At 33.4% G+C, this 25,218-nt stretch overlaps 3 protein-coding genes across 4 annotated transcripts in view; 1 reads left to right on the top strand and 2 right to left on the bottom strand.

Annotated features, from left to right (window-relative positions):
- LOC102585474 (probable E3 ubiquitin ligase SUD1) overlaps window positions 1-6,348 on the bottom strand; it is a 7,631-nt gene extending 1,283 nt beyond the window's left edge. Inside the window, exons 1-8 of one of the 2 annotated variants that reach the window (XM_015308270.1) lie at window positions 5,881-6,348; window positions 3,895-4,587; window positions 2,945-3,715; window positions 2,647-2,858; window positions 2,178-2,531; window positions 725-882; window positions 477-640; window positions 244-390 (exon numbers count right to left, since the gene is read on the bottom strand). In XM_015308270.1, the coding sequence (XP_015163756.1) occupies window positions 244-390; window positions 477-640; window positions 725-882; window positions 2,178-2,531; window positions 2,647-2,858; window positions 2,945-3,715; window positions 3,895-4,587; window positions 5,881-6,222 (2,841 nt within the window). In that variant the 5' untranslated portion in view covers window positions 6,223-6,348. Of the gene's footprint in view, window positions 1-243; window positions 391-476; window positions 641-724; window positions 886-2,177; window positions 2,532-2,646; window positions 2,859-2,944; window positions 3,716-3,894; window positions 4,588-5,880 lie in introns of both variants that reach the window. The other variant, XM_006346331.2, reaches the window with a different exon arrangement.
- Window positions 6,349-11,245: 4,897 nt separating this feature from the next.
- Window positions 11,246-16,418, top strand: LOC102585808 (filament-like plant protein 7). The gene is made up of 6 exons (XM_006346332.2): window positions 11,246-11,403; window positions 12,215-12,322; window positions 12,873-13,017; window positions 13,156-14,935; window positions 15,024-15,075; window positions 15,780-16,418. The coding sequence occupies exons 2-6, from the start codon at window positions 12,221-12,223 to the stop codon at window positions 16,194-16,196; spliced, it is 2,496 nt and encodes an 831-aa protein (XP_006346394.1). The 5' UTR covers window positions 11,246-11,403; window positions 12,215-12,220; the 3' UTR covers window positions 16,197-16,418.
- A 185-nt stretch (window positions 16,419-16,603) lies between these two features.
- Window positions 16,604-21,291, bottom strand: LOC102586143 (O-acyltransferase WSD1-like). Its single transcript, XM_006346333.2, has 7 exons — window positions 20,695-21,291; window positions 20,341-20,582; window positions 17,943-18,015; window positions 17,782-17,849; window positions 17,496-17,708; window positions 17,206-17,343; window positions 16,604-17,114 (listed from the first exon to the last, which is right to left on the bottom strand). The coding sequence occupies exons 1-7, from the start codon at window positions 21,191-21,193 to the stop codon at window positions 16,959-16,961; spliced, it is 1,389 nt and encodes a 462-aa protein (XP_006346395.1). The 5' UTR covers window positions 21,194-21,291; the 3' UTR covers window positions 16,604-16,958.
- Between the last annotated feature and the right edge of the window lie 3,927 nt (window positions 21,292-25,218).

Here is a 25,218-nt window from a genome sequence, read left to right on the forward strand (position 1 = left end):
GGGGGGGGGGGGGGGGGGGGGGGGGGGGGGGGGGGGGGGGGGGGGGATGCAGACCAATCATGAATTAACAGCCCCACCCCCCAAATGTTTTTTTTGAATAGGCTACAACATATAACAAAAGGGAAAGGAAATGCTCTAGACAAAAAGCATGTAACATCCAAAGATTCAAACCCCCACGTCAGTCTTATAAAACAGGTAAAACCAAAAGCTCATAATAATGTAAATAAACTATAAGGCACTTACCAGCCTGGTCCAGATCTTTAGAAAGATCAGTCCTAAAGCCCAATCTTGATAAAGAAGGAAGACTGGACTTTCATCAATGGGGACTCGCATTGGCACAATGACCAGAAGTTCAAAAAGCAGTCCAATTAACACAGGAATAATAAATATCTGGAAAGAGAATCAACAAATAAATTAACAGTATGGGGAAAAAAATCGAGGTGCAAGTACTGAATCAAAATGAAAGGTGTCATTACCCATATTGACAACAGTGCAGAACTCTTCAGAACAATGACACACCATTTCCATATTTGGTTCATCAAAGCTGCGACCCTCCTAGTTCTAACTTGATCGATTGAGTACCTCGCTCCAGCAATGGCAGTCCAAATGGCATAACTTCCAATTACAAATGCATACAAATCTGAGAAGTAAAAGCAAGAAAAGGTCAGCGTTTTTATTGCGAGGTGAAGAACAGAAACCAACTGGGCTAGATTGACAGCAATACCATTGCACTTGATTCCATGTGTTATTGGAAGCAACGGGAGGGAATTGAAGAGCGCGCGTCCAAGTGAAATCGGTACAATTATGAGGGCAGAATTAAAAAGGAGGAGAGTCATCCACGCCACAACCAGCAACAGAACAATACGGAGCACAAAGGCGTACCTGCTAAAGATGTTTCCAAACAACATAAAACTCTTGCTAAAGCTTTTTTGAGGTGAACTTAGACAGAGTATCACCAATTTATGACTTAAATCACTAGATCCTACAGAAACTAGCAAGACGAGCTATGGCCGAGCATAATAAGCAGTGTAACAGCAATTTTGTCCAACAAACAAAATTAACAAGCAACGGAAAGTTAGTCACATACGAGGGGGTCCAAATGAAAAAAAAAAAATGAAGAACGAACACTAAAGATTGAACATTTTTTTCATTTAGAAGTATCACCCTAACTCTGACAAATATCGAGACCCAAAAAGGAACACTCTTTATCTACTACAAGTCTACAACAACATACCCAGTGTAATTCCACAAGTGGGTTTGAGAGGGTAGAGTGTACCCAGACCTTGCCCCTACCTCATGGAGGTAGAGAGGCTGTTTCCAAAAGGACATCGGCTCAAGTAACGTACATCTAAACGGGTTTTAAAAATAATACAGAAGTAATAATAGTGTGCGACCTGCGGCAAACAGAATGGATATGACAATTAAGTGGAAAAAACACAAATAAAACAAGTAGCTAACAAACTGGACATTCAATCAAACTGTGATTTATGCTTAATAATGGAGAAGATACTACAACAATCCCTTAGTGGAACTGACTGCACAGTCTACACATGAGTCATGAGTTAGCTAAATACCACTCAACAACAGACACTAGTCCTACATATAATAGCCAATATATCATGAGAGACCAAATTATTACCTCTCTCAAAAAACAAAAAAAAAGTATTCTATGAAGACTGCCCATTCATAAACTTACTTAGGTTTTTTTTAAAGCTAGGAAGCTTTTAAAAATTAGTTTTGTGTTTCACACATTTGGGAAGAGGCTAAATTAGTACTCCTTCCATCACAATTTATATTTCTGATCTGTGAAGCCAAAATGTTTGGAACTGTTAATATGATTTATTCTATACAACTCCCACAAATTTTAAGAATACAAAACTCATTTAGCTATTCACGTATTAAACTTTGATATGAGGTCTTATCAATCAAGCTAAAAACCATACTTTAACATTTTCCACAACAACTATTATTGGAACACTACTATACAAAATGAGACCAAATAAAGAATTTCCTCACAAATTAAAAAATTAAAAGCGGATCTTCATCATGTCCTGAAGAAGACCTACACTAATTGGCTTTCAGTGAAGTGACTCAACTTGCCAACATAAGAAATGAATAAATATGTTCATGGTGCAATAAAAACAAGACTAATAAACATGGAGCATTGTTCAACTTACTCAGGATCCGCCTGTTCTTCATTGTCATAGTCTTCTACGAAGTTGGAACTAGCTGCTGCATGCCTAGCTCTGTTATCGGGAGCAAACCCTACCAAGGCCCGATCTGGTACACCATGCGGGGCTTGAAATCTGTCCTGCCTTCCTTGGTCACCATTTCCATTCTCTTGTCTACCATTATCCTCAGGTCGGGGCAGTAAGAAATCAGTTAGACCAAGAGACCATCCCACTGCAGTAAACCAATATCGGAGCAGAGATTTGATTGTTGTACGCAACTTAAAATGCTCAATTGCAAAGGGAATACAGATTTGGAAGAGAAGCATATCGGCAGGTATTTCAGTAAATGGATCAGATACACTGCACAAAGAATAACAGTTCTTTAAGTTCACCAAAGGGATGAAAGTTCAAAGCTTGAATCCACATACCACATTGAAACCAAAATCAATAGGAATAGAGCAGGAAACAATCTTACGAGATATCAAGTGGGAAAATGGATGGAGCCATTCGCATGGCAAGTTTGACAGGCAGATACACGAGCATCACTATTAAGCTTCCATAGACTGCAACTGACAAAAGAACTCGACGAGCATGCTTATGTACAGGATCATCAATCAAATCACGGAACGGGTTGTAGTTGGGATCTGCTGGATCTCGAAGAAAGTAAAGCACCCCATTACGCAGGACCTACAAAAAGAATTGTGGTAAATTAGTAAAAGAAAACAATCCGCAAAATAGAGATGGGAAACAAAGCAAGTCTAATGAAAATTTACCCCTCGAAGAAGGCTAACAAAGATACTTATTTGTAGCATGTAGACAATCCCTACAACCCAATGAACTAATGAGCTTGCCAATGGAGATACTGAAAAAAATTCCACTCTTTGCGTGATCGACTTCCCAAACATCCTAATGGTGCAAACATCCAGCCACCATCCACACATCAAAGGGAAAACCCCAAGTTCAATAACAAGGAGGAAAGCAACCTTAATCATAGTCATCAGATGCCTCATAGCTGCTACAAATTGTCTAAAGAGGGAGGGGATGGTTTCTGCAATGGAAGCAATACCATAGAATCTTCCCAGCGTCAAAGGCTCTCCCCTGGTGTACCGGATTAAAGCTATAATCCCAAGGTAAAAAAAGACTAGAGAAAATATAAACATGTAGCCAACAGCAAGAGTTGTAACATCCGAAAGTCTGGATGTTCCAACAGATGACCCTTTCAACAGATCAGTCGACACTGTTGTGCTGAGATTGTTTGCTGCCTCACTCAATTCAGTGGCATTTGCTTTCAACATTTCAGTGACTTGACCAAGTAAACTGCTCTCTTCATTAGCAGTAGGAGTTAAATTCGCAACAGCAATCCATGCACTCTTCAAAGTAATATTGGCCAAGGAAAGTGCTGTTTCAGTAAGTGGCATAACAGTTGATAATACTGGATTGCTTGCAGAGGACAAAATCCAAGACAAATTATAGAGTATAATTCGTCCTAATGAAAAGGGAACAAAGATCACAACTCCAAGAAATATCATATTACTGGCAAGAACCTGCACAGAAGGAAAATCACCATATATCAGTTAACTTCTCATGTTAAGCTTGCAGACAACAGAATCAGAGAAATAGAAGTACACATCAGGAAAAATATGGTCTTCTGCAGAGCTTAGAGAGTACAAAAATATATTTAATGACTGCATAAGAAAGGTGGCAAGTGAAAGCAAGAACGTACAGTAAATGCATTTTCAACAAGATGAAAAACAGGACCCTGCATGCCAACAAGCTCATCAAAAGGTACATCCTCTGCACCATCAGCATCATCCAAACCATCAAACATCTGTTCAACATGAGCCTCAAGCCGTGCTGCCTGCATCTCCCAACGAGCGGCAACATTTTCTGCATTTCTCCGGATTAACTGGCCAGCTCCAGCAATTCCTTGTGCACCATTAGCATCTTCCTCATTTCCATCAGCAGCAAAATTCCTATTTGCAGGAGCAACAGGTCTTCTTGGAGCACGGGCTGCATTTCTGTCCACATCATCTTCCCTGTCAGCTTCCTGGCCCCCAAGTTCGCGCAAATGTCTGAAGTAATCCCTCAATGAAGTTGCCCCAAGAAAGATGAAAACAATGCTAGCAGAGAGTAGAAAGCCATGCAGACAGTCGGTAAGAATGATGGTTGTGGATAAGTGACCCAAGAATAGTCTATGAGCTTCTCCAAAACTTCTAACAAAAGCCAACCGCCATATCCAGAATGTAATGAACGGTATTATGAGCAGCCATACAGAAAGAACAAAGCTAAGACGTAGGAAAAATTGCAGGACATGGCAGGCTTTCATTGCCATCCCAACCACGAATTCTTGAAAAGGGAGCCTGGCCGGAGCGTTCTCAGCATAAACTGGCGAAAATGAGAATGCATGTTTGCATACCTACATTATAATTAAATAAATTTAGTGAGATTCCACCAATAGAGGGATCACCCTAGGTGAGATCAGAAAACAACACACACTTTTCAATGTTAGCTATGTGCTGCAGTATCCAACCACAATCTATTGTAAGAATCATCTATGGTCAATGTTCATAGAAAAAGAATCATTTATGGTCAGTGTTACAGTTATACATTTCTCATATTGATTTAATAAGAATAATTATAAAATTCGAATCACAACTTCAGTTGACGAGTACAAACCACAAAGAAAATCTATGCCTCAATCCTAAAATAAGACCCACTATAAGAATCATCATTATCCATTTCAGTCCATATAGACCTATTTTATTCAATATCCAATAATTTGACGTCATCTAATCCTAAAAATTCTTTATAGTTTTCTATACGAACTTCTAATAGACTATCAATGTTGGATTTGATGTAAACATACCATCAAGACTAAGCTTCACGCCCAATTAGTTCCCACATGTTGAGAATATAATTAACTATTAAAAGTGTGTTCTCTCTAACAACTTAAGCTTTTAGATGAGATGGTCACACTTCAAATCTCACCACCACCCAAAATAAAAAGAATTTCCACGTGCTTGGCCCATAAAAAGAATCCGGCCCGCACGTGAGAGGGCGTGTTGAGAATATAATTAAATATTAAAAGTGTGCTCTCCCTAACAATTTAAACATCAACACTATATAAGTATACTACATGAATAGTAGATTGTACTAAATGAATGAGCTTACAATCTATAGACGGCAAGAAAAATTCTTTCTTTAAGTGTGAAAATCCAGATTATACCTTGGAAAAGAAGACATAAATCTACCAGTAAGAAAAGAAGATGGCAAGAAGACCAAAAAATTTGAAAAGTAATTGTGTTGATCAAGTTAAAAATATATTTGTAGCTACACCCAAACCATGAAATTAGTAGTTAATTAACCTATTAAAATTGAGTTATGAGTTGCATCGAGAGGAGCTTACAAATTTGATATGACGATTTCTACTTTCAGGGAGCTAAAGAACAACAAGCAACAGGTTCAATTATGATTGAAAAACATGTCAGAAAGTTAAGAATCCTTTGGAAGGCCTTGTGTGATTTAACGAAAAGAGAGAACAACAATACCCACTCCTTTCTCAAGCAAGTCTAATACCCACTGAAGCTTAACTAAAAGCGTCCAAGAATATAGGAGTTTGATAACAACAAAACTTAATCTAAAACAAGAAAATATGGGGAGGGATGGAAAGAGATTAAGCAAATGAACAGATTTCGCATGAAGAACGAACCTCGCATTGGCGAGCGTTACTGTGATTAAGCCATTGAAGTAAACAATCTTGGTGAACATACTTGATACTACCACTGCAAGCACAAGGATACCGGAGAGGATTATCGGCTTCACCAGGGTTCCGACAGATCCGACAAACGTCCTCTTCTTCTTCGTCGTCATCGAACCTACTGGCCAAAGAATTCAAATCTTTACGTGTAACCTGCTCCGTCGACAACCCCGAGGAAGAAGATGCAGACGGCGATGAAGACGAATTGATCGCATCGGTGGAGGAGCGTTCCGCCGGAGAAATTCCACCACCGCCACCATCGTTCGACGCCGGCACCGCCGTTGCGATCTCCATCAACGATTGAACTCGCGAGGGATTGATTTGTACCTCCTAGGGTTTTTCTTGAAATCGTGACGATGAGATGGAGCTGTGGTTTGGTCCAAGAAGAGGATCAACAAAATCGTGGACCAAGGACGTCGGTTTATCTTTTATTATTCCTATTTTATCCCTCAAAATTTAGTTATACGCGTCTTTTTTTTCCAATAATATTTCTTCATTTCATTTTATTTGAGTCTCGTATTAAAAATTCATTTTAGTAAATTAAGACTGTTATTTTCTCATAATAATTTTAATATAAAATAATACTATATTTTTAATAGTTTGATTATGTTTTTTAAGAATATGTTAAAATTAATCAAGTAATATAAAATGAAGAAAATACATGTTTTTAGAAAATTTTCTAATAAACTTTTAGTTGATAAAAAAGAGGAGTTTGAGATATAACGCGGCAGAAAGCGATTGATCAAATTGCGTTGGAAGGGTGAAAGTGGGACCCTATGAAATGCATATTTAACATTAGATTTTTTTGATTAATTTAAACGTGGATTTCTAGAAACAATCTGGAATATTCATTAAAAAATTATAAAGCAAAGGAACATTTCAACCGTATGTCAAATTCTGTTTTTAATTTGTTTTAAAAAAAAGTAATTAAATTTTGGATAATAATTTTGTAGTGTTATACAAATGTTATTTTATGTTTCAGTTGCAAATTTTAAAAAAACTACAGTTGCAAAAATACTATTATATAATATATCATATGGTTGTTGAAACCAAGATTGGTAATACTCTCTCCGTTCATTTTTTACTTGTCATTTATTTCTGAAATAAATTTTTATTTTTATTTGTCACTTTTGACATATCAATAAAAAATAACATATTTTTTTCATGTTTTACCCCTAACAATCAATACTATTCTTCATTAATTAATAGGGATATTATGATAAAGATCTAATACTAAATATTAATTAATAGGGATATCTTTTTTCATTTTTAAAGATTGTCGTACTAGTTAATAGGGGATCCGGCTCTCCTCCATTTCGTCAAATGCACATCTAAATGAGAGACATGTGTCTTATTTAAATTTTAAAGGTCAAGATTATACTACATTAACAAATATTACACCCATAGTTAAGTCAATCAATTTTGGAAAACTACTCCCTAAATGTGGTAAGAACAATATATTTTCTATAAATTTTAATATTCATTAATTTCATTTTATATTTTTATATTGTTGTGATATCATTATATACTGATTTAGTATCAATTTTAATACTCATTAATTTTATTTTATATTGTTGTAGTATCATTATATACTGATTTAGTATCAATTAAGTGAAATTATCAACCTTAATGATACCAATATAATATATGATACTGATTTAGTATAAGTTCAACGAAATTAATGAGGGGTATACAGTGTATTTAGTGGGGTATGAATGTAAAAGGATATATGTTTGTAATTTTTTCTTTATGGGGTTTTTGCTTAATTTCACCTTTAAAATTCAAATATAAAACTAATAAAACCATGATAGTTTAGAAAGGTTTTGATCCATTATTTTTATAAATTATATAAGACAAGTATGAGAGTTTTTCATCAGAAAAATTCTATTTACAGATTAGAGTAATACTAACTCAAATGAATGAGGACGGTTAATTATTCTATGACTTAATTGCTAATTTTCCCATTTATTAGGTCCCTCTTTTGATTTTCATTGGGCCAATACTTTGGGCCTCATCCCGCAATCTAAACAGGCCATAACTTTGTCTGTCTAACTTGAACAGCAGTTTTTGGGCCCAATCATTACTAACTTATGGTCTATTTTCAATTTAGTACAAATTCTACTCTACCAAACTAAGATCTGCTTGGATTGGATATTTGGTAAATGAGGCTAATCAAGATGTCATTTCCCATTATTGAAGAAGATCACATAGCAAGAAGAGGGCCTATACATGATTCAAAAATTATTATTTTTATTTATTTGATGAATTTTTAACATATATAGTTTGAATCAAAATTATTGGATTTGATTGAATCAAGTCATCAATTCATCAATACTTTATTATTGAACATCTATACAACAACATAACCAATGTATTCTACTCTAGCACGTTTTTAATATATGTAGTCACCTCAATAAGCGTAAAACCTCATTCATTTTTCTATTTGAAGTTGATGTATAAAATTAAAAGAGATAACATACTTTATATGGTTAACTTAACTATCTATGAAATACCCTGACAAGTTTAAGGGATTGAGACTATGCAGTCAAAAATATTTGTGAATTATTTTTTATTTTAAATAATTTGCATTGGGCCAAACTTTTGGGCCGCAGCCTTCAATTTAGGCGGGCCATTAGTTCTGTCTCTGTCTAATTTCCATACCAGTAATTGGACCCAATGATGACAATTTATGGTCTATTTTCATTGTAGTACAAAATCCTACTCTACCAAACTTAGAAAACGAAATGTGGTTGGACATTTAGCTAATCAACATGTCATTTCCCATTATTAAGATAATAAAGAAGATTAGATAGCAAGAGGACCCATAATATATTTGATTTACTGGTTCTAAGTTTGTTATTCATACTTATTAGTGTTTTTAAAAAAAATTATAGAGAGTGTTTGAGTCAAAATAATTGGATTCAGATGAATCTATAAAATACACATTAAAAAATTATATTTAACAATTATATTGATCAAACTGATATTTTAGTACGGAGCATCTATTTGTAATTCAACTTAACCTTATGTCACAAGAATACAAATATGGTGATGTGTTGATGATTTCATTGACTTTGTGCATTGCAAATTGGCGTACTCAACTTTTGGCAATTCCTTATTGCAAAAGCTTGGAGAAGTGAAAGCAACACCAATATTAAGTGTGTTTTGGTGGGAGAAAATATTTTCATACTTCTTTTCATTTTCATAATTAGTTGGTTAAAATGTTTGATATTTTATTCTATGAAAAAAATTTCTTTAAAAAATAAGAAAAAACGATCTTTCAAGTGAGAGCTAGGAAAAATAAGTTTTACAAATAACATTCCAAACCTATTTTTTCATTTCCACACTCCAATCACCCCAACCCCACTACGACACCCCTTACCTCTCATTTCCCTGCCTCATATTTTTTTAGATTACATATAAATGTAATTGAGATAATATATTTTGCTTACTTATCAAACACCAGCAAATAAGTGGTGTGAAACACACCCTAAGAAAACAAATCGTTAGAGGATGGTTAACTACTTATTACCTATCTTATTTAGGATAGAATTGAAAAGTTAAAGAAGAAAATCTATTGTTTTGCTCGTGATTACATCACGTGCTTTATATACTAGTTGTGGTGTGTTACCTAAAGAGGGAATAAAATGGTATCGTTTTAAGGCAATGCACGTGAATTTGATCATTCCTCATTTGCTTGCTTCGTTATTATTTGCATAGAATTGATTACAAATTAATTAATATCTCAACAATTAAAATTTCATTGACCATATATGAAATTAATTAAAAAATGCTGCATAATAAAAGCAAAAGTAGCAATTATCCAAGCAATTAAACAAATATAGTTAGTGTAGTTGGTGCACTAAGTGATGATTAGCTCTCCTCATAAGTCATAACCCACTAAGGTAAGTGATACTTTTCCTATATTATAATTAACCAAATAGAATAAATATGATTAAAAGCTATAATTAATAAAGATCAAAGTAACACAAGGGACGAGGAAAAAGAGAAAATCATGATCTCCAATTTGATACCTTTACTAAGAAAAAGGGTCCACAAAATGTTATTTTTCTAAACAAAGGCAAGACAAGATGCTTCTTTTATTTTTAGCCTTTAAATACAAAGGAAAATAATATAGAATATAGTATTAACATATAGGGACAAAATCATTATGCAACAATCAATTATCTTGACCTCTATTTATGTCACAAACTACTCAGTATGTAATGAATTAAAAGTGAAAATAGATTGCCTATTTGGCCTCCCAGGCTTATTGCTGATGGGAATTGTAAAGTGTTACTCGTTAAAGGTTAGTATTACAAAATTATATTTACTGCTAAAATGATCCTCAAAATTAACTAGATAAAAAGATGTTTGAATAATTATTTTCACAAATTCTCACCAAGTTTAGTTGTGTTTTCAACACTTGTCTTGATTTTTTTATTAAGAGTCACATGTTTTTACAAGAGTTTGAGACCGCTAGCTAAATTTAATTAGTCAAGTAGATGAGTGTTTTTAAGACCGTTAATAATTTAGGGAAGTCGAATTCAAGAAAGTTTTCAATACTTCTCTCTATAGCTAAATTTAATTAGTCAAGTAGATGAGTGTTTTTAAGACCGTTAATAATTTAGGGAAGTCGAATTCAAGAAAGTTTTCAATACTTCTCTCTATAGCTAAATTTAATTAGTCAAGTAGATGAGTGTTTTTAAGACCGTTAATAATTTAGGGAAGTCGAATTCAAGAAAGTTTTCAATACTTCTCTCTATAGCTAAATTTAATTAGTCAAGTAGATGAGTGTTTTTAAGACCGTTAATAATTTAGGGAAGTCGAATTCAAGAAAGTTTTCAATACTTCTCTCTATAGCTAAATTTAATTAGTCAAGTAGATGAGTGTTTTTAAGACCGTTAATAATTTAGGGAAGTCGAATTTAAGAAAGTTTTCAATACTTCTCTCTATAGCAAAATTAATAAATTTCTCATTATAATGTGAGAATTTGTTTCTTATAGTGTATTTTTTCGATAAGTGGTACGTTATGAAAGAATTAAAAGATTTTGTGATAGTATTATAGCAACAAAATAAACAGAGTGAATTTATGAGTGTAGTTGTCATGTAAGGTTAATATTGAATGGAGAAATTAGTACAGTACCTTGCATGTCTTGAAAGTGTAACATTATTAGAGAGCAACAACTGTTGTTTGTTAAAATGGTTCCATACATGGCCCCTCCAATTAAAACTTTATATCTCACTCTACTTTTTTACCCTTGTGCCAAAGTGAAGGTGACCCACATTTATACTGTATTTGTTTCATTTCACTTCCCAAGTGTGTAAACTTGTCGGTGGAAATTTTTGTGCTTCCATTTTTCACAGCTACTCTTTTTTTATTTATATATATATAAGTTTCTTCTTGTTTGTAGCTGAAAGACTACTCTGTTGTTACATTATCAGTGACTGGTGCATGCTAGATTGAGCTTCTTGGTGAGTAGTGCTAATTTATTAAATGGTTTTGTGTAAGTTTTGTTAAACTTCATTGTTACTCTCATTTGCATATTTTAAATGTTCTGTCCGTAGTTATGTTGAATTTTACAGTACGACTGCCTTTTGCTAAAACAAGATTATGAATTTTGAAAATTCCCCTGACAACCCACACCCAAAAAGGGGTGGTGGTTGAAAATGGAAACTTGTTGCTCATACAAGATTATGAAACTTGTTGTAAATTCACATTTCTTATTGCTTGTTGTGTCCGTATTTATTATGGAACTGTAGAATTAATTTTACAGTAGGACTGCCTTTTATTCTCTGTTTTTTTTCACTTTTGCTAAAACAAGATTATGAATTTGAGGGGTTATGTTGAAAATTTCTCTCTACTCTGACAACCCACACCCAAAAAAGGGGGGTTGGGGTGGTTGAAAATGGAAACTTGTGAAAAATTCTTAAAATTTTAGATGAAGGGATGGCGTCGGAGAAAATGAGCTTGGAATGAATGCCCTTGTTTTCTTTACATTCACTAGGTAAGTAATTTTACTTGGCCGCTCAATAGTATAACTTCAATGAGAAGGCTTTAGTGTGAAACTTGCAAAAACTGATACTAGTAATTTAGATAAGTATTTTTTTTTCTTTTAAAAGATACTTATAACCGTATTATTCTAATTGTTTGTCCATAGCCTTTTATAGTGCTCATAAATGATTAAAGAAGATGCCAAATGACTGAAATTCGATTATTTGTTTTTGTTTTTTATTCTTTTTCATTTGCATTCTGGAAATTCATTACTGAATTTGATGGTGACAGTAAATCATGGACCAGAAGTCATGGTTATGGTCGAAGAAACGATCTTCAGAGAAGACAATTGTTTCAATCACCAAATCTGATCATTCTGCTAAAGGAAATGAAATGGAGGTACTTAAACATTGTCTCGCAACTGTGAATAATTCGTAGTAAACTGCATCTGCATATTGTTGTACAATTTGTGGATAATTTTGACATAAATGTATGCCTATGGTTAGGAAAAAAGGCTTGAGTTTTTCCCAATTGATTTCTGGGCTTTCTATAACATTGCTATTCCTTGATCGATTTGTTTGACGTTAACATTAGGAACCTAACAGAGAATAGCAAGATATTATTAAGTATTCATTATATTAGTATAGTGTTATTTCAAAATCATCTGCAAAACACATGATAGTTAATTACAGTTAAGTACTAATAATAGTAGCTGCAGCATATTTAACTTTAATGTGATGAAGGTTTTAGCTCTAATTACATCTTAAAGTTCCAATGTAGTAGCTCTCATGCAAGTTCTTTAACGCGTAAATCCGTATTGCCCTTGTTTTATACGCAAAAGTAGTAAGGTTTGATTCAATTTGCTTTTATGCTGGAAGAGGTAGACACCTCTACTATTGTATCATTCTATTAGACCATTTTGCTTAAAAACATTTTTAACTGTGTTCAGGAACAGACAGTTCCAAATGAAACCGAATATCTGGAGCAATCATTAAAAATCTTAGATGAGAAGTTAGCAACCGCGCTCAGTGAGTCTAATTCTAAAGATGAACAATTGATAAAGGCTGCAGAAATGGAACAAGAAGCTATTGCAGGTAACAACTTTGTTTCTTCGTTTTTCCAGTATTGTTCATGCACATTTTTCTCAGTTTACGGTCTCTCCGTTTCTCTTAAGCTTAAAGTTCAATTCTAAATGAACTAGTTTACTTCTAAGACATGAAATGCTATTTCAGGTCAGAAGAAAGCCGAAGCTGAAGTACTTTGCCTTAAAAAGGAACTCAATGAAGCGGTACACCAGAGAGAAGCTGCTAATGAAAGGATAATGCACTTGAACACTGCCCTGAAAGATCACATGCAGCAATTAGCTTCTCTCAGGGAAGATGACGAGCAAAAAATACGTGATGCTGAAATGAGGACATCAAAAGAATTTGAGAAGGCGCTCAAAAAGTTAGAGGAAAAATTAGCAGAAACAAATAAAAGGCATGCTAATTTGACTCTTGAGAATTGTCATCTGAATAAGGTCCTTCTTGTGAAAGGGCAGATAATTGAAGAACTAACCAAGAGCGGTGTACAGGCGGAAGCAGAGTTTAATGCACTAATGTCGAGGTTAGATTCTGTTGAGAAAGAAAATTCTTTCTTGAGGTATGAATTTCAGATGCTTGAGAGGGAGTTCCATATTCGGAATGAAGAGGTGGAATTCAGCCACCGCTCTTTGGATGCCTCACATAAGCAGCATCTTGAGAATGTGAAGAAAATTAGAAAATTGGAAGCAGATTGTCAAAGATTGCGTCTTCTAACTCGCAAGCGGCTTCCAGGTCAAGTTGCATTGTCAAAGGTTAAGAATGAAATTGAAATGCAAGAAAAAAATCAGACTGTCATTAGGAGGAGGAAGTCTGATCCTCCAACTGGAAGTTTAATTCCTAAGGACAGAGCCCCAGAAGGCCATCATGACATTCTCCGTAAAGAGATAAATTGTTTGGTCGAAAGTATGTGCAATCTGGAGGGAGAGAACAGAGTTTTGAAAGAATTGTTAGCTAGGAAAGAAGTTGAGATCCGCCAGGGTGGGCATCATCTTGGATTAGTTTCTTCTCTTAAGGGTTCCAAAGAGCTGGCCCTGGCTAGTCCACTATCATATGAAACTTCCTCAATATCAAGTTATGACACGAGCAAGAATGGGGTTTCTGAGATGTGTCTGATGGATGATTTTGTTGAAATGGAGAAACTTGCAATAGTTGCTGTTGATTCTACAATAGGGAGTTCTTATCCTCCCTCAGATGCAAGTTTCACTTTATCAGACTCCTCGAGAATAGAAACACATGGAAATCAGACGGACTCGAATGGTAAGGAACTAGTTCCAGTGGGACCAGGTGATTCAAATGAAGCAATGGCGAAGAGATCCTCCAATTGGCTTCATGATATCTTGAAAATAATCATGGAGCAAAGCCGTGTCTCAAAAAAAGGCGCCGATGAGCTGATAGAGGACATTAGAGTAGCTTCATACAATGTAATCCCTCCACATACTTGGGCAGGTCATTCTGAACTGCTTCCCATCAGTGGTTACATTACTTGGAAATCTCCAGTGACATCTCCTAAGATGAAACGTTCAACAACCGAACCGGAGAAGACGCGTCCTATCCTCCAAGAAGAAAATGAAGGACTGAAAGCTGAGATGAACAGTATTAAGTCCTCAAACAATGATGTACAAGTCAAGCTACAGGTAGCGAGGAACAAGTGCGAAAACTTGGCAAGTGAACTTCAGCAATCACAACAAATTATTGAAGGCCTACAAGCTGAACTGGAAACAGCCAAAGAATCCAAAAGAATGATGGAGGATCTTATCGAAAATCAGAAATCAATCAATGATGATCTTGACACCCAGCTTAGTGTGACTAGAGTTAAACTAAATGAAACGCTTTCAAAGCTATCTTCTCTTCAAATAGAATTGGAAGATAGAAGTCACTGTTGCGAAGAGCTGGAAGGAACTTGTCTTGAGCTTCAACTCCAACTTGAAAGGTATGCATCACTTGTCACTTTGTATTCTTAGTTAGTACTAGTTCTTTAAAGAATAAAGGGTCTAACTTCTCTAATATCTGATTGACAGTTTAACTGGCAATGTGGATGGTGTGGATCAAGAAAAAGGGCTCCAGCAAACTGTGAGTTCCTCTTCTGCCAATTTGAGTTTTTCTTTTGTGTCACTCTTGTCTAGTTACAACATCCATTCCGCCCTCCCCATCCCTGATAGGCAGCGATGACATTGTTTTCCTCTCCATGTTCTTTCATCTATATATGTGTGACCTCAACCCTAGTAAACTCTTAGTTCTTTAGCTGCCTTAACGGCTGAAGCATTTAGTGACCGAGTATTGGAACTTGTATGCTTAGTTGCGCGGACTCTTCACTTTTGATGCCGCACCCGTCTCGGATTCTTCAAAAATACACTACTTTTGGCAAATCCGACACGCACCCGTTGGCATTTGTGAAGAGTCCGAGCAACATAGCTTGTATGATATTGGGCATCCACTCAAAATAAATTTCAGTCAACTGTTGCATGCCGTAAGTAGCAGCACTGCTATGGATATATTATGCAAGATCAAGTAAGGGCTTAAAACTTAATTTGATTGCCAAAGGCCTAAAACTAGTGGTAGTATTTTAAGTGTTAAAGGGACTGCTATAATTTGTCGAACTTAATAACTAATTGCTAGCCCATGAATAAATCCGTGCTATATATGATTACAAATTGGTTGCATTAATACTATTTCCATACCTTATCAATGATACTTCCAATGAAAAGAATCATGGAGAATGCTATTTTGTACTTATCTACTGTGTCATGTAGAGAAATGATTGTTCAAATTGGCAGGGCTGGGAGATAAATGCTGCCTCTGCAAAGTTGGCTGAGTGTCAAGAGACTATAATGAACCTAGGAAAGCAAATTAAGTCCCTAGCTTCGCCTCCAACTGAAAATACAGTTGGTGACACTAATGCCAGCAGTAAGAAAATGAGGAAACACATGTCTTTACTCGATCGGATGCTTACTGAGGATGACGTGGAAAAGGAGAACCTTGACTCTCCCAACGCAGAAGAACCTCAAAGAACCATTGATACAGTTCTCGCGACGCAAAGCCCACAGCCTGAAGCTAATACTCCCAATATGGGAACTATGGTAATTTTGCCAAGCAAGAAGCCAGGGGTGAATTTTCTGAGGAAACTTTTGCTTAGGAAGAAGTATGGAAGAAGCAAGAAAAGAGCCTTTCCTTTAGCCATTGAAGCTTTCTAGTCGTGCAAGAATCGGGTTTTTACTTCTCAGTATGCAGTTTTTGGTTTGATCAACACATTATGTACATAGATATATGTATCTTTTTGTAAGGTATGCATCTGCAGCCTGGATATTGACTACTTCAGTTACTTACCTTCATGGATTTTTTTGAGTGTGCTCTGTATGTACTTATGTAATAAAAGCCTCTGATCATTTGCTTAATGTTGCAAGAACCTTTTTTAAGCCGAAGGTCTATCGGAAACAACCTCTTTATTTCTGCGAGGTAGGGGTAAGGTTTGCATACACTCTTATTACCCTCCTCATACCCCACTTGTGGTATTACACTAGGTATGTCGTCGTTGTTGCTTAGTGTTGCAAGAGATGAAGTAAATCAATCACTTTGTAGAATCAAGAAGAGCAGAACAGCATTTGGAAGGAAGAAAAATGGAATACTCATAAAGAGGCCTCAATGAATGTGCCAATTCATTAGGAGTAATTTACAGTCCAATAATAGCAACAAAGAGAATGTCAGGAACTTCTGTCTCAACTCTTTTACAAGTAACTGTACCATTAAATTACATATCCCCTTCCTTTGTCTCACTTGATTGATTGATTTTTATGAGTAAATCACTAAGTTTTACCTAAAAAGATAACTATATATACCTTACTTCCCATTATAAGAGGAATAAGGCAAACAATATAGTGTAACACATTAAACTACAATGATAATGTAAGAAGAAAAAAAAAGTTCTTTACGCTGTTGATGTGTACAAGTTAAATCCTTTAATCTTTAGCAACAGCTTGAGCAGCTTCCTTCATTTCCAGTAAGGCATCCTGAAAACACTTGGCTAGAACTTTGGGATCTGGGATGATAGCTTTAGCCACCAATATTTGCATGTCAGCTCTTCCTGCATAGCTCACCATGTGCATTGTGATTGCCTGCATTAATATGTAGCATACATAGGCACAATTAGAGCCTGAAAGGGAGTATTGACATAACTGGTAAAGTTGAATACGTTAAGAAACTTACATGGGAGAGGGCAGTAGAAGTGACTCTAACAGACGATATGTGGTTCCCTCCGAAGGTGATATCCTCTGGAGGACCGATCACATTTGAAATTGTGAAAGTTGTATTGCTAACAATTCTGTAGTTGAGCAAGGTAGCTAACTACACACCACAAACACACAACAGTACAATAAGTAAAAAAATAATACTTTTCTTAGTCTCATTTTGGATCATTGGTTCATGACTCGTTTATTAACTTGACTCATTTTGACGTTTAACTTTATAACACCTCAAAATAGTAAATAGTAGTGTACCTTAGGACCAAAAATGGACATGATTAAGTCTCCAGTTTTATAGGAGCAAGGACCCTCTAGTGATAACTTTTTCTTGTCTATCATTGCTTTAGCTCTCTTTACAAACTGCAATGGATCACTTCCTCCATTGTAATAATAAACTGGTAACAGTAACATCCCAAATTTGTTACCCCACCGTGCTCCAGATTTGCTTTTCATCAACTCTGAAAAGTCCTGCAAAAATAACAATAATATAATAAAATAAAACGTTTGATATTATTACTGTCTAACAAAATTAAAATTTCACCTGTAATCCAGATTGTTTTCTTAAATTGATCATTGCCACTCCAGTCATCTGAAGCCCTTCTTTCGGAGCTGCAAATGAATTGAGTTAATTGACTGGCCATATAAGAAATCAGCCATTATTATATCAAACTTGTGATTAAAGGAGTTTTTTTTTTTATATACCTTTGGGTGAACGCAGATCCAGGTACCTAGAGAGCCCACATGATATAACTCCAAACAGGACATCGTTGATGGTCTACAAATAACAAAATTAAGAAATCAATTAAGCAATTGCATATTTATTAGTACCAGTCAAATATGTTTGTCTACATTTACTTTCATCAAGGTTATAACTATTTCCTGTAAAACAAAATGTGAGATTCATTAAAGGTTATGAATTATTTTTAGTATATGAGTCGAGTAAAATAAAATAGAACAATATTTTCTACCATGAGACTGGTAAGTAGAGGGTGTTTGGATTGACTTAAAAGTTGGTCAAACCTACTTTCAAGTCCGTTTTTGACTTCTGAAAAACGTTCGCGCCTTTCATTTTCAACATTTAGAATTCTTTTTGATTAATTGAGAAAGTCTTTCAGTGGTAGCTGGATCCATATCTCCCTTTTCTTTGCCAAATAGAGAAAGAAGCTTCTATTTATAGGCGTTGGAGCCTTAACCCTTTCTTATTATTAGTAAGATAGGTTGTCTTGGTTCCACAAATATAAAAAATAACTTAAAATAAGTTATGAAGTGTTTGACAAGGTCAAAAATGACTTAAAATAAGTCAAAAACCTAAAGTAGGTCTCCCTTACTTTTTATTTTTTGACTTAAAAATCATTTATGTTTCACTTTTTATTTTTGACTTAAGAACTATTCTTTTTAAATCAATCCAAACGGGCTCGTAGTTTTTTTAATTTTTTCTTTTAATATATATATGTATAATAAGGTGAGGTTGAGAACCATGACCAGTCCAATTTGGGGAATTTAATATCCATAATAATTTATAATAATAAATAAATAAAAAGAAACAAAAAGAGAGGATAGGGCCACGTCATTTGCTTGGGGTGATCTTTTGTGGATATCAGCATATGACTTTTCCTCAAACTTGACAGCCGTGAATCACAACTTGTCAAGTAGTTTATATTTTTTAAAATATTTTGTCATTTTCTTATATTTGGAACGTATAAAATCAACTTGTTTTTTAAAAAGAACATTTTCTAGGGTTGGGAAAAAAAGAAGAATAAGAAATCAACACGTTTCTCGTGAGGTAAGAACTATTAAGTTGACGTGAAATAGAATTACAACAAAGAAGAAATTAATACGTTACATTAAAATGAACGGAGAAGAAAAAAGAGGAAGAATAAATTCCTTATAAGTTATAAATGAGGGATTTTTCTTTTATAAATTCTATTGAATTGAGGAGGGGAAAAAAGGAAGGAAAGTAATTATTATTAATTCACACATATCGTGTAGTTCCTATGTCCTCAACATTCTAGGAACAAACATATGTATAATTTTTTATTTTTTTTATATTAATAGATCCTCAAAGAATATGTATAAGTAAACTTTCTTAAAATTTGGAATATGTCCTTTTAAAAGTAAGATATAACACTTGTTATAATAATTAAATGTACTGTGTAGTTTGTATATAATTTATTAAACTCATCATTTGTGTGATGAACTTATATTTGTGTTTGGTAGGGAGAAAATATTTTTTAATTTTCTGGTTGGTCAAAATATTTACTTTTCTTAGCAAAAATAAGTTGCATTCCAAGTTTATTTTATTCTCCCCACCCACCTATACTCCCCCAACCCTCCACCATCTCACCCCAAATCGTTGCTCTCTATCACATTCCGCCTTCATAATATTTTGCTAGATAACATATAAATGCTCTTGAAATAATATTTTCTTGCTTATCAAACATTAGAAAAAAATATATAAAAAACCTACTTATTTTTCAAGAAAATATTTTTTAGAATTCATTTTTAATGAAAAATATTTATCTTTTGTATCAAACACTAGTATTGAAATAAAATTTAAAAAAAAAAAACTAAAAATCAACCCCTCAATCTATCTTGACATTAATCCATTTTATGACAACACTTTCTAACTTACTACCTGTAAGTGTACCAATTTATAGCACTTAATTACTCGATCTATACATAGATATAACTATACAAGTCCACTTGATCTAAGAAAGTACTCTAGTATAGTAACTATTTTTCTGTTTTCTTCTCATCTTTCTAACTTTGGTAGACAATGTTATTAGCATTTGTTATTGGTGGTGGGAGATAAATGAATATTTTGTGAAATTAATTAAAATTATGCATAATTAAGTGTATTTAAGTACAATACTTTAAAAAAAAAACAATTAAAAAATCAACAAAATAGATTGGCCTGGTCACATGACATCGGTAATTCATTATTTAGTAATCAAATAAATTAAGATATATATAATTATATAATAAAAAATATATACTATGAGGTTTTGAGCTATTAAATATACTCTAAATCAATTTAAAATTAAAAATTCCAACCCCAACGGCATGCGATTAATTAGAGGTGTAGGAGAAATTAACTTACCGCATTATCGATGGCTTTTTTGACCGTCCTCATATCATCAATCTTGAACTTGGCCGTCGCCAGTTTCCGCGGCCATAGCTCAACTCCAGCTCCGCCGCTTATGGCTGTCTTCTTATCCTTCAACCACAAACTTCTCAAACCAAACTCTGTAACATACACTACCGTATACCATATCACCATCACCAACTTCTTCAACAACCTCCATACATTCCGATTGTTTGATGAACTCGATGTCCCTACACCTGTCGAAAATATAATCAAGTAAAAAAATAATCTGATAGAAATATTTCCAACCCGTCAAATTTATTTTTGAGCTTTTAAATGAGATAGTCACAGAGAGAAGAGCAGAAGTACCTTGAGTTGTGGGGCGCTGATTAGGATCATCGGCTCTCCGGCAACAAGACATGAACATGGACATAAGTGAAATTCCATCACCAAGAGCATGATGAAGTCTCAAAACGGCCGAATTATGGGCTAAGAGAAGATGAAATTCCCAAAGAGGCTTCGTTAAACTAAGCGGAGTTGAAACAGAGAGATCCGCTAAGTAATCGTTAACAGCATCTTCATCGGAAATTGAAGGATCATCAGTGAGTGGTTGATGCCGAATAATGAAGTGATCATCCACGTTGACTTCAGTTTTACGCCATCGTTCACGGCCACATGAGTCTTTGAGCATGATGCTCGAGAATCTGGGATGTTTAACCAATATGGAATTGCTTATTTCCAATTTCACGGCCTCAACGTCGATCGGATCATCGACGGAAACGGCGCAATTGATGATTTGGTCCATCCCCGGCTGGACGAATAATCGGCCGGCCGGCGTCAAAGGCTCGTCTCTCTCTGTCATGGTCATATTTTGAAACAGAGCACAACTGCCTAAACTTTAGCCTAAGTAACAAAACTCATTCCTTCAACAGTTTTAAATAGGCAAAGCAATTTACTAATCTCACCGAGTTAAATTCGAGACATTTAATTAACAGGAAAAAAACTTTTAACCTTTCATCACTTTTTCGTGGTCGGATAACACAAATAATTTTAAAGTTATAGTAACCAATATATGTAATATTATAGTATTACTATTATATTCAGTCAAATTTGAATTTCTGTTATCGGATTCCAAATATATTCTCTTTATTGAAGCTGATATTAATATCTTTTCATTATTCTAGAGTAAGTACTTCAGGTAGAACGTGAGATACAACAATAATTTTATATTTTATTTTGAAATTATTACTTTTATTTTATAGACACTAATTTAATAGCTTCTAAAAGTTGATTCTATCTCTATTTTAACCCCTTTAAATAAAAACTTCTGAAAACTCTACTTATCGAACGCGTACAGAATGAATTCGCTCCTGAAATTCTACCAAACAAATTCGATGTAACGGTCTAATGTTTAATAAAAAAAATAATCAATGTTTACCCTTCCTTATGAAATATCACATGTGCTATACTAATTCAATTACTTTTTGTGGATATTTTCTACCCAAATTAATTGGTGTACAAACGTAGCGCTAAATTTATTTTTGGTAGGTACCAAATATTGGCTATTAACTTGTGTGACCCAAGTTGTCTCCTTTTCTTAGTGGCGTCCTACTTTGGTTGTTGTTTTTTTGGATCTGTCTGGATTATTTTCGTGAAATTATTTTATGTAATTCGATATTTTTCTTTCCTTGGGTAGCTCTAATGTTGACATCTGTTGAATGATATTCGTTAATTCATTTAAATGGGTTCATTATGCGCCGACTTCTCACAATTATTATGGTTATAATAATAATTTCTTGTTCATATTAAATAAATTGTCGAGGAGAAAATTATAGTTTAAAATGAGTAATTTGTTTTAGAGTTCATTAAAATGGTTCAGACTTTTATTTTTTTATTAATGAGATTCTTAATTACTTTATATTTTTTAGAAAAATAATTAAAAGAATAAAAGTGAAAAATAACTTTTAATTTATATTCTTAAATATATTTTTTAAGAATGAATTAGACCCCAATAGTTCACTTAATATGTATTAGGCGAATATTGTAATATGTAGTAGTATTAAATATTATTTTATTTATGTCAGTTGAATTTAACGTTCACTCTACATGAAGTTGTTTTGATTGTCGATAATAAGAGAAATACCAAAAATTGATTCTATCTCTTTTTAAACCCAAATTAATTGCACTAAAATTAAATATTCATTAATGTCTTGTCTTCATTGGGGGTCTTTTTTTTTTTTAGTTGAAAAAGAAGTGACGTGTGACTTAGGTTCTTGCTTTGATCTGTCTAGATGATTTTGTTGGGTAGCTAATATATTTTTTTCTAAGGTAATCAACAGTTTCCAGTTTTTAATATGCATAAGATAAATTTCGTTGTAATATAATGTTCATAGATTACATATGGAAGGTAATTGTATTAAAAAAGTCCCGTGGATTGAGCTCGATTGAGAAAACATGTAGAGAGTTTCAAATTTAAAAAATACAATATATAAGATCACTTGCTCAATCAACTGAATCGTCTTATTTTTGTGCAATGATTATAAATATAATTTGGGATATATATTTTTTTTTCTTTCTACAAGGTAGCTAATGTTGACCATCTATGTATTTTCGTTGAACGATATTCATATATTCGAGATTTTTCAATGCATATGCGGCTTTTAGTTTTATTTTACTTCCATTGTGTTTTGATTGGTGGAAATAGATATTGATTCAACAGTTGATTGAATCAACTAAATCAGGCTGACTCAGGCAAATGTCTCGTTTTAGTTTACTATTTAGATTTTTCTTTTCCTTATTCTTAAATGTTGTGCAAATATAATTTTTGAAACCAAAAAAATAATAGACTATTAAGTATTATCTATAATATAAAAATTTAAATCATGAATTAACATTTTTCTCATAAGGTTTTTATTTTGTTAAAAAAAAAAACTTCAGATCAATGATTCAAAAATTGCAGCACAAGAAACAAAGAAATAATCATCTAGTAAACATTTATCTTAAAAAGAAACAATCAGCCAAAAACTAAGAATATAATGGAGGAAATGACATATATATATACACAACTGATAGTTATAATTAGCAATAAATAGTCAAACATTAATTAACATTTAATAGACAAATAAAAAATAAACACAAAATGGCCCAAATTAATAAATGACATTTTAATAGGTTTTTTTTGTTTTTCTCGTATAACCAATATCACTAAACAACAAAAATAACGCAAACATAAAAAATTATATATACAATACGTAACCGCCTAAAAACATAAATTATATATTTTCATATATTTTTTTGCTCGTTACTTGATAAAAAAAATTCCAATTGTATACTTGATGATTGTATATAGGTAGAAGAATGGTGTATTCATTCACTTAGTAGTAGTATAGATTTATAGCTATGTTATCCCCTCCAGTGTATACATATTAAAAAATCAAACACTTTATGTATTCATTCACTTATAATATGTATACACTGCATTGAAGATTTTTTTAAATCATGAACATCATGTATGCATTGCATTCATGTATACATATCCTTGTATTCATTCTCTCAAAATTTGAATACATTCCAAATTCTTTCTTCAGTAAATGAGGATTGCACATGAAATTTAAAATGCTCAATAGCAAAGACACAAGTCGAAGCGGATAACGAAAAGAATTACATGGCTATAAAATTTAGAGTTATGGATGGAGAATCCACAAAATTAGAATCAAAACCTCCATTTTTATGAATAATCCTAGGATAACTTTCTCAAACATGACAATTGATACCCACAATTAATTACTATTACGTAAATTTTTGCCTAAATTAGATATAACCTTCAATTTAAAAAATTAAAACCCCAAAAAAATTGAACGACAATACAAGAAGGGATCAAACATAGGCTAACAATTAGAGAAATTTACGGGTAGACATCAACAAACCATCAAGAATTTAAAAGCGAAAGGGAAAAAATAGACACTATGGACAAATATTTTTATAGAATTCAATATGTAAAACTAATAAACAAGAAATTAAGTCATCTTTTATTTAAAGTAATGAAGAAGAAGAATTGAATAAATATTTACATAATCAATAAAAAAGCACCATTCAAAAGAATCGTTTGTGTATGGAAAAGAAGAGAAAAAAAGGGAGAAAAACCACTTTCCAATAAAAAAGGACATCACACTGCCATCTCCTAAAATTATTTAATTTAATTAAAAAAAAGTTCCCAATACGTGGGCTATTTATTGTAAAATTTAATTTTTAAAAACCATTTTTTGTCAAGAAAGTAAAATACGGCTATAAGTTGCCAATTAGTAAAGTATAAATTTTAGGAATCACATAGTTAATATGAAATTACAATTTATCCCTATTTAATTTTTAATTACATTAATCCGTGAAAAAAGGGATGTCATGCTATCGAAGGCCCATTAATGACTAGCGAAGACCAGTGGTCCAGACAATAGCTAAAATTGGGCCTAGGCATCAGATGAGATTAATTGGGCTCAGTTAAAAGCATTTGCGTAAATTTGGGCCTTGGAATCTGGGCTGTGCTATATTACCTGCCGAAAAGGTTAATTAGAGGGGAAAATTGTATGAAATAACAAACTATTAATTCAAATTAAATGTTATAGCCATAGTTTATTTTATTTGTAATTCGCACCAAACATCCCATTTTTGCCATCTGATTCGGTATACAATTAGCCATTTTATACATTTTGGTATAAAATGTATAAAATGCGTTTGTGTTTGTATAAAGCGAGAGAAAAGTGTATATACAAATACAAATACATATATTTTCGTCCTATACACTTATAATTAAACAAATATAGATCTTATTATACAAAGTACAATGTATAAATGAATTTCTACAAAACTGAACAATTTATATAAAATTGGATGTTTGTC

This window comes from Solanum tuberosum, unplaced genomic scaffold (genome assembly GCF_000226075.1).
Source record: "Solanum tuberosum cultivar DM 1-3 516 R44 unplaced genomic scaffold, SolTub_3.0 scf00073, whole genome shotgun sequence".
In the NCBI taxonomy this organism is placed as follows: Eukaryota; Viridiplantae; Streptophyta; class Magnoliopsida; order Solanales; family Solanaceae; genus Solanum; species Solanum tuberosum.

Bases quoted from the DNA above. Each gene is read 5' to 3' on its own strand.
- LOC102586143 (XM_006346333.2), bottom strand. From the start codon at position 21,193: ATGACCATGACAGAGAGAGACGAGCCTTTGACGCCGGCCGGCCGATTA. The intron at 18,016-20,340 runs GTAAGTTAATTT...TGTTATTTGTAG, and splicing joins AAAAAGCCATCGATAATGCG to ACCATCAACGATGTCCTGTT. The intron at 17,115-17,205 runs GTAAGTTTCTTA...ATATTAATGCAG, and splicing joins CTTCTACTGCCCTCTCCCAT to GCAATCACAATGCACATGGT.
- LOC102585808 (XM_006346332.2), top strand. From the start codon at position 12,221: ATGGACCAGAAGTCATGGTTATGGTCGAAGAAACGATCTTCAGAGAAG. The intron at 13,018-13,155 runs GTAACAACTTTG...ATGCTATTTCAG, and splicing joins GGAACAAGAAGCTATTGCAG to GTCAGAAGAAAGCCGAAGCT. The intron at 14,936-15,023 runs GTATGCATCACT...TCTGATTGACAG, and splicing joins CTTCAACTCCAACTTGAAAG to TTTAACTGGCAATGTGGATG.